Genomic DNA, 10064 nt, shown 5'->3' with positions numbered 1-10064 from the left:
AGATGTTGTGTCCTCGTATCCTACTGTTCGTGGAACTAATATTGTTCAGATGAAACTATAAACAGGAATTCATCTTATGCAATGTAAACTTCATAGAAGCAAGAGCTTTTTGGAATTGTATACCCTCTTCTCACGGCCAAAGACCGGTGAACGGAACTGGTGAAAGACCATTGTTTGGGTTAAAAGAGCATATAGTCAAATCGTATATGGCGTCAGAAATTTTTGTCAGATGTTGTATGAAAGAAAATAGCAGTCATCTTCATTCCTAAATTCAAAGTTCTCGCAACGGTGGATACACTTGAAGGAAGATGGATTGGAATTCAAGCAATACTGCTACTCATTCAGTAAATTGAAAGACCGAAGTCCAGTACATCATAACAAATATTAAATTTCAACTTCAAAACAGGAAATTTGAAAACCATGCAACCTAAATTAAAACATGTACGGTGCCGGCAACATTAGGTTTGCAATCCAAACCCTGCCGGTCTAAAAGAAAGTTTTAAATATCAGTAAATAAGAAATAAAATAACAGTACGTAATGAACATTCATTAGACAAAAAATAACGACTGTCATTTTAATACAGCTTCATCTAGCATAATCTGCAATTAACTGCAGTTAATTCATACTACTAAACACATTTATAGAAGCTCAGATCTTCATGTTTATTTAAAATCGGTTGTGATAGTAATCTAAAGCCTTTAAAACTGAATACAAGTTACTTAAAATTCAATATTTTTGAGCTCATACGTCGGTTACATCAGGTGCTCATAGAAAAAGACAACCTACCCCTCTTTTTTTAAATTTATTAATATCATGAAAAGTCATAAAATTTTATCATACTCTTTTTGTTTAAAATACAATGCAAATAAATTATTTGCATGTATAGATTCAGAAGTCTTTGAAGCTTTTCTGAGAGCAAAAAAAAAAATAAAAAAAAATAAAATAAAATAAAATATGATTCTTATTTGTGAGATACGTCTGCTAATGAGTCAAAAAAAAAGGCACTGATTTTGAAAAAAGTTCAGAATTTAACTACATTAAGTAGGAGTAGGTTCCGTATTCTTCAAAAGTCCATGCACTGAAGTATGGATTTAGGATATTTAAAGCCTTTGGAGGGTACCAATGTACCAAGTGATACGTCTATTACGGTAGAATTGCCCCATTTGTCACTTGTAATACGAGTGAAATTTTTAAGAACGATCTTGATTTTATTGAGGACAAATAAAAATATTAGGACCAGCATAGCTGGGCCCAATGTTCGTTGTTGGTCATCACTTTTGCATTTGTATATTTAGCAAGTGATGTAAATTAAAGTGTTTTTTCGTTTGAAAAAATGGGTTCATAACGTCGTTTATGGTGAAAGTCTTTTAATTATACAATACATGTGAAGTGATTTTACAAGAAAACCTAACGTGATGGATGTAAACGGGTTAAAAATTTCGAATCTAGTGATGTAAGCCCTCGTGTTTCGGTTATCGAAATGTGAGGATTGAAAAGGCTGCAAAGTTTTAAGAAAACTCGCCAAATTTAGTGAGTTTCGGCGACTACTGGAATGGTTCTTTCACACGTTTTGTATTTGGATGTCCTGCCACATGCAGACGACGAAATTGTCGGCGAAAAATCGGCAAATTACTCACCAAATTTTTGAATTTGGTGCCATTCTTAACATTTTAAGACTTTAAGACCTTTAATCTTGATAACGGGAGCACGAGGGCAAATAACTTTTGCGCCAAAAATGTGTCAATATGCTCTTGCTATTGGTACTCATAAAAATAGCATTTTTAGATAGCTAATGAGCTAGTGCTAGTGTTCGAATGGGGCCGCATGATCGGCATGCGTAAGGGTGAACTTACTTACAGAGAAATCAGTGCCCGCACGGGGCGTAATGCCTCAACTGTGATGCATATTTGTAAAAGATGGACAGAGGACGATGAAATTAGCCGAAGAACTCGCGCCAGCTCACGTAACCGAACGACGCCACGGGATTATCAAAACCTCACCCACTTAACTGTGATGAATCGTATAGTGTCCTCTAGTACGCTAGCACAACGTTGGAATATGACTACAGGTGTCACACTTTCTTCATCCACAGCTGATTGATGCCTGCTGCGCCAGGACCAGCATACAAGGAATCCCCTACACAGTAATCCCTTGAAACTCAACCATCGTTGCTTCCGGCTTCAATCGGCCCAGCAGCACGCCCAATGGTGTGCGGACTAACAACAGGTCGTCTTCTCGGATGAGCCCAAACTTAATCTGCATTGAAACGATGGAAGTGCACGCGTCAAGCGTTACACATGGGAACGTCATCTCCCAGAGTGTGCAATCCGACGTCATACCGGCATAACGCCAGGTTGTCATGGTCTGCAGCGTTTTTGAATATCATGGGCAGTCCCACCTACTCTGAATTCCGGGTAACTTCAATGGCGATCGCTACTTCATTAACGCTGGGACGCCGGAGGTACAACCCTTTCTCCACAGCATTCCTGGTGCAGTGTTTCAGCAGGAGAATCTCCACGTGTCTCACGTACACTTGTTCTTCGGTGCACGACAGGTTACATTACTTCCTTGGCCTGTCCGTCCTCCGAATATGACGCCCATCGAGCATATCTCAGATTGCGTTGGTCGGAGACTCGCCCATGTGTCTTGTCCGGCAGTTGGTATGAATGAACTTTGGATTCAGATTGAAGCCATATGGGATGCTATTACCAATCGTAACCTCTATGATTCGATGCCAAAACGAATACAGGCACTCCCAGCTGCTCGGGGTAGCTACGTTCAATATTAATGTACGCCTGTTATTTTCGTTTCATTCATCTGTAATTTGGATCGTTTATTTGCAGCAATATGAGTTATATGTGCAATAAATTTTATTCATTCCCAATGAGTCTATCATGTTGTTGCAATTTTCACAAACATGTGTGTATAAAGCTGCAGAGTTTGTTTGTTTGAACACACTTATCTCAGGAACTATTGGTTTGAATTGAAAATTCTTTTTATCTTAAATAGTCCATTCATTAAGGAAGGCTATAGGCTATATAACATAACGCTATGACTAATAGGAGTGGAGCAGCAATAAAAAATGTTATGAAAACGGGAAAATTTATATTACAATATAAAATGCTTGGAACGCTGAACATGCGTAACCCCGATGACTCGACATGAAAGTGCGTCCTTCGTGATTCAGTGGGCGTAGGTTCGAGTCACCAATCGAGGGTACTTTTCAGAGAAAATCCTAAACGATGCTAAACATTATTTGTAATATATATATATATATATATATATATATATATATATATATATATATATATATATATATATATATATATATATATATATATATATATATATATGTGTGTGTGTGTGTGTATGTGTATTTTACGTATCATTGTCTTCTTTAACTTAATAATTAATTGACTAATATTTAGCTGAAGAGTGTTTGTTTAAACGGACTAATCTCAGGAACTACTGGTTCAAATTGAAAAATTCTTTTTGTGTTGAATATTCCATTCATTGAGGAAGGCTATAGGCAATTTTTTTAAAATCAGATTGAGCGAAATATTTGTAATTGCAAATAAAATGTTTAATTAATTGTTATTAGTTCTGAAAATTCCTTATAGATGGCGGGATAAGTTAACTCATCGAGAAGGCGCTGGCCGACACAGCTATCGACACGATAGCTGCGATGTGTCATGCCCATGCTACGCTGTTGTGATCAGCGAACAGATTTTTGAATGCGTTTCTTTTTTTTTTCGATGTTCAGGTACATAACTTGATTTTGTAGGATTTTTCTATTGGGTTTTGTTTTCCTTTATTTCTTCAACGTTTGTTTTTGTTCTTATAGTTGAAGATAGTTCCTTATCTAAGTAAATAATTTGTGATTTGTTGTATTATTCAATTGTGATTGTTCTTTACAGCGTTCTTATTATAGCATTGTTTATTTGGCGAAACACTTTAAATTGCAGGGGAAAAACCGCTTCACTCGCTAAAGGGCAGGGTTGCGGTAGCGTTGTTGATTGACGCGTTAAGCGATGAACTTTGTTGTTGAAGGATTATTTTAAGTTTTAAAGCTACGGGGAAAAGTTCGTGTTTTGGCGAATAGTTTTAAATTCCAAAGAGATATTTATAGGTCTTTTGAAAAGGTGTGTGCGCATTTTAGTTGAAGAAAAATGATGATTTCACATCAGAAGGGGGGCGGAGGGAGAAGATATTTTTTGTTCAACAGACTTCCTTTAACTTCTTAGCACGGACACCGCCGTGCGGATACTGCTAGTGTAAAATAAATCCCTGAAATCCAAATAACACAATATCCTTCTACACAATTACCTGCTTTCTCAAATTCAGAATAATAGTGTGCTGACATTCTTAGAATCAGAAATAGACATCTCAATGTATTGCTCTTTATGCAACAGGGGATAAAACGTGATAAATTTTCATCAAACTATAAAAAAGGGAAAAATCAAAACTTACTGCATTGTCACCCAAGGACGAACTTGGGGTTTGTGCGACAACTAACTTGTTGGGTGAGAAGATAATTTGTAGACTGCATCGCAGTAAGATTTCCAGCTGTGAAAATGAAAAAAAAATAAAATATATAATTCAAACTTATACTCGATCTGCAAGCATAAACCATCTTTAGCAGATACCATTATCTATTTAATAACAACTTCAATTTCACTTTGAGGAGATTAAAGAAAGAGCAGTTGGAAAGTAAATGAACGGACATGGTCCAATCGTTCGCTCAGAAACAATGTAAATACAATTCTGAAGCGCTCCTGGAAAACAATGGGAAGCTAATGCACCTAATTTCAGCCATTAAAATATCAGGCAGAACCCCGGAAAGTAACCTGCCAAAAATTAGCAATCTTCTTGAAATTAACCTGAAATTTTTATGAACACTTCTTATTCAAAGCCAGTCACGTTTCTGGAATAGCGAGGAATCTTCAGTAAAAAGTTTTCACTGATGATCCGTATAAATTATTTATATGTAGGGGAATACAGGGCAAAGTGAAATAGTTAAGAAAACTATTATTTTTTTTAATGAGCAAATTGGAATTTTGTTTTGAAAATTACAGTACATAAAGAGAGAACAATCTACTTTTTAATAAAACTTTTCTATCCAAATCGATTGCAAAAAAATATTTTTGACCAAATAAATGAGTATCTAAAGGAATAAATGAAAAGATAAGGAAACACTAAACTAATAAATAAATAAAAGTAAATATGTGGGGAAAAATAAATGAGTGAATAACACAGGGATTAATTGGAAAATACGCGAAGAAATGAATGAATAAATAAGTGAATTATTAAAGGAAGGAATGTAAATAAGGTAATTTTTAAATGAATGCGTAAGTATTGTAGCAACAATTTGAATGAGTAAATAAAATAAACTAATTTCAATTTGCCCCATCCACTTTGCTCCGCATGCACTTGACTAATTTCAAAAAATATATGAAATGCAAAAAGCTTAACAAAAAAAAAAAAAAAAAAAAAAAAAAACTCACCTAGTATTAATAGGGCTGAATTAATAATTAAAATGTTAATAACAATAACTTGATGATTGAATAACTGCAAAAATAATTTTTGATTTACAACAAAATACATATCATTTCTTGAAATTGTTTGTATTACGATATTCTTTGACTTTCAGATGTAATTTTTCCTTACTGGAACAGACTGACATAAGACATTGGGTCTGGTGGGGTAAAGTGGTCATAAAATCGTAAGTTTTCATTTTTGTGTGTGGCGGATAATAAATACAATAAATTCTTTAAACTCTTCAACTTTTTATGTTTTTATTTTACATTGCATTATGAAAGAACACGGTACATTGAATTTTAGGGAAAAAAATATTGATTTAAGTACTTTTATAACACTTTCTTTTCCTTATGTTCCACTTCACCCCATGGGGGTGGAGGAAAGTGGTCAAAGTTAAAAATAGATGCAAAACCGTTACAAATTACCCTTATATTTGTATATTTCGGCTTTATTTTTATAGTTAGAAGTGTGTGCACGAGTATATGTGCGTATACACGAGTATATAAGTGCCGTGTAACCCATATCAGTAGATACATATATGCATCAGATACATGAACGCACATGTGTGAATGCACTTGTATCTTGAGTATAAACGTGAATACCCGAGTATATACGTATGAAGTAGACGTATATATGCATATATAAGTGTATATACAGACATATACGAGTATACACGAGTCAATTCATGGATACATCCTGCGCTTGTTTGCACGTGTCTACTCACATATATATGTACGGATGCAGGAGTATATGCGTATGTATACGTGTAAACACAATTACGTACTTTTGTGTATATATATGCGTACATTTACGTATATACACCATTATATGTATGTATGCACGAGCATATACGCTTGTATACATGTATGCTTTCAGAGTGAATCCAAGCTCTTGGGCAAAAATCTGAGGGGTGTGAGAAGGATGTATAAGAAGCAAAGAATCATAAGGAACTTATGGTGGCTGACGCGCTACATGCACACAAAGCCAGAAACGGAGGGATGAAAACAGGTCTCAAATTTGCTGCTCAAAGATGATTTTACCCAACCTTTTATTTTAAGAAAAATTTAAAACAGTTGTTCAAAATTACGGTCTCTAGTACCTCTAATACAAGCATCGCAACAAAAGCGCAGCGACTGGAGAAAGTTTTTCAAAAGCATCGTTATTGCAACAGAGAGTGCTTCGTGATTGCGAAGAATGTATTGCAGCTGCAGGCTGCAATTGTCATCAATCACTTAAAAACTATCTTAAGACCTGAAATAGTGTGTTAAATCGTATTAGTGTAAATATGTATAAATTTGTGACCATTTTTGCATCCATCAGTTTCTGGCTTTGTGTGCATGTAGCGCGTCAGCACTGTGATTGTGACAAAATTTTCTTTATGATTTTTGCTTCATATCCACCCCTCTAACACTTTTAATAATTTCCTCAAGAGTTTTAAACTCACCCTGTATACATGTATATCATAGGCTTGTATGTAAGTGTTTTTTTGTAGTACGTACACTTATATACGTGTCTACCTGAGTATATAAGTTTTCGTCTATATGCGAGTATATACGTGTATAGTTGAATGTATATATGTATAGATAAAAAAATACTTGCAGATATTCACATACGTATTTATTGGTGCATTTATGTGAATGAATATACTACGTACTTGCACTAGTATATGCGTATGTATGCGTATATAAGCGTATATTTAACCCCATTTACTGTAATAACTATAAAAATTAAGTAAAATTAATGTTTAAATTATGTCTGTCTTATATTTAAAAATAAAGTGACTTTAGATGAACAATATTCGATAAGCCTAATATTATGACCACTTTATCTCATCTTACTTAAATTGTTCTAAAAAATTATCCAAAATAGATTCAGCTAACTGCTAATGAGTAAGAGTTCTTGAGACATGCAAGAAGCTTCCAGTGCAGTCAATGTGTTCATAAATCTAACAAACAATTTCTCAAGGAAATTAAAACAGTTGCTTAGTTTTTAAAGTTTTCCATATTCACACAATATATTTCTTAAAACCAAATAACACTTTGCCAGTTGTAAAATTTTGTATTCAAAATGTAGTTTTTAACTGCTGTACTATAAAATAAAATTTTCATATTCATTCGAACATTTACTCCCAAGCTATAGCTATTTATTTGACGAATGACTACTTGACCACATTCCCCCACCCATAGAGTAAATATTTCGACATTTCCTTTTGCCCCGCTATTTCACTTTGCCTCACATTCCCCTACAAAGTAATTGCTTGGCTTTTTTTCCTGATTCGCCAGGAAAGCTCCTTATGCAAATATGGCTGATACTAAGGCAGAAATGCAAGGATATCTTTCAGAGCTGCCATATCCGGAGACTGCATTTCGTCTTTGCTTGGGTCTGAGTCAATCCGGAGGGGCCGTAGCTAAGCTAAAGGAGAAACAGCTATCCCATTTTAATCTGTTCACCTTATATCTAATAAAAGTATGATTGTGAGTGCACGAAAGTATTTTTTATCATTTAAAAATTTCAAGTATAAAAGAGGAGGGGATTACTTTTTAAATATAAGCTCCCAAATTAGAAAAAAAAGAGATGTTTTGATTATTTTTGATGAATGAATGAGATATATCAATTACACATACAGTTTTCAGAATTAAACAAGTAATTTTTAAAAATACTAAAAGCCTATTACAACTTGGGTCAATCAAGAAAAAAATTATTTTAGTTATTTTTTAACAAATTATAATTAATATAAAAATGTATATATATATATATATATATATATATATATATATATATATATATATATATATATATATATATATATATATATATATATATATATATATATATATATATATATGTAAGAACCGCCGCTCGGTTCTTATTACGAATCTTGTTGCAGTGTTGTGCCGTGATAATCCACCACGTAGGAAGAGGACAAAGCTACATTCAAAAATCACATCTTTATTCTTACATGGAATATAACAGCAGGAACTTCTCTTCTAACTTGTTTAGTTGTGCCACGATTTTTATATAGGGAATATCATTAAGAGATTACAGATAATTATCCCTCGATCATGTGATCTCACGTGATCTGTATAGGAGGAGCAGATTGCGATAACGAAATATTATTGGGCTTTGCACCTGCGGCCAAGAAGAAGGCCGCCGGCTTCCACAAGCCCAGCGTCGGATACCGGCTCGGCTGGCGTAAGGCGCTCTTTGAGAAGCGGAAGCGCATTTCCGACTACGCCCTCGTCATGGCCATGTTCGGCATCGTCATGATGGTCGTCGAGAACGAACTGTCCGCTGCCTTAGTCTACAACAAGGCCTCTGTATTTTCTACTGCTGTGAAAACATTGATCTCCGTCTCCACGCTTATGCTATTAGGTCTTATAGTTGCCTACCATGCCCTTGAAGTACAGCTGTTTATGATCGACAACTGTGCCGACGACTGGAGAATTGCGATGACCCCCCAACGGATCTCGCTAATCTTCCTCGAGTTGGCCGTCTGCGCCGTCCATCCCATACCTGGGGAATACTATTTCACGTGGACCACCAAACTGGCTAATCAGAACGGTATTGTGGAATCCCGCAAGGTGCCGATCGACGTTACTCTGTCCTTGCCCATGTTCCTACGCCTATACCTCATATGCAGAGTGATGCTTCTGCATAGTAAACTGTTCACAGATGCCTCATCCAGGAGCATTGGAGCACTCAACCGAATCAACTTCAATACGAGGTTCGTCCTCAAGACCCTCATGACCATTTGTCCGGGAACGGTGCTCCTGGTCTTCATGGTTTCTCTGTGGATCATCGCTTCGTGGACGCTGAGACTCTGCGAGAGATATCACGACGAGGAGCATGCTAATTTACTTAACACTATGTGGTTGACGGCCATTACTTTTCTATCTGTCGGTTACGGCGACATAGTGCCCAACACCTACTGTGGCCGCGGCATCTCTGTGAGCACGGGTCTTATGGGCGCCGGGTGCACGGCGTTGGTCGTTGCAGTCATCGCCCGAAAACTCGAGCTAACTCGAGCAGAGAAGCACGTCCACAACTTTATGATGGACACTCAGCTGACCAAAAGGTTAAAGAATGCAGCCGCCAACGTGCTCAGAGAAACGTGGCTTATATACAAGCACACTAAATTAGTAAAACGGGTTAGTTAAGAGAAGTTGCTGCTGTTATATTCCATGTAAAAATAAAGATGTGATTTGTGAATGTAGCTCTGTCCTCTTCCTACGTGGTGGATTATCACGGCACAACACTGCAACAAGATTCGTAATAAGAACCGAGCGGCGGTCCTTACATATATATGACAGAATCACAATATTAGGTAGCAAAGAAGAAAGAAAATTTTCTTGGTATTTCACATCGGGAGGCAGAAAATGTTGTTCGAATTTAATAAAATTTTATATTTAAGATTCAAACATCATTTGCCACCTTTTTCATTATATTCACCATAGGACGGTGAATACAATGAAATTCACCGTCCTATGGTGAATACCGGTGCCCTTTATTTTCACCATAGGACGGT

General features: G+C 35.9%; 1 protein-coding gene across 1 annotated transcript; it reads left to right on the top strand.

The window, feature by feature from the left end:
* Nucleotides 1-2298: 2298 nt before the first annotated feature.
* LOC129233291 (small conductance calcium-activated potassium channel protein-like) lies at nt 2299-9696 on the top strand. Its single transcript, XM_054867341.1, has 2 exons — nt 2299-2415; nt 8683-9696. Exons 1-2 carry the CDS (start codon nt 2299-2301, stop codon nt 9694-9696), a joined length of 1131 nt encoding a protein of 376 aa, XP_054723316.1.
* The last annotated feature ends 368 nt before the right edge of the window (nt 9697-10064 follow it).

The sequence above is a fragment of the Uloborus diversus genome, unplaced genomic scaffold (assembly GCF_026930045.1).
Source record: "Uloborus diversus isolate 005 unplaced genomic scaffold, Udiv.v.3.1 scaffold_313, whole genome shotgun sequence".
NCBI classification, from domain to species: Eukaryota; Metazoa; Arthropoda; class Arachnida; order Araneae; family Uloboridae; genus Uloborus; species Uloborus diversus.
Note: the sequence above shows the minus strand (reverse complement) of the source record. Positions and strands in the feature narration are given on the sequence as shown.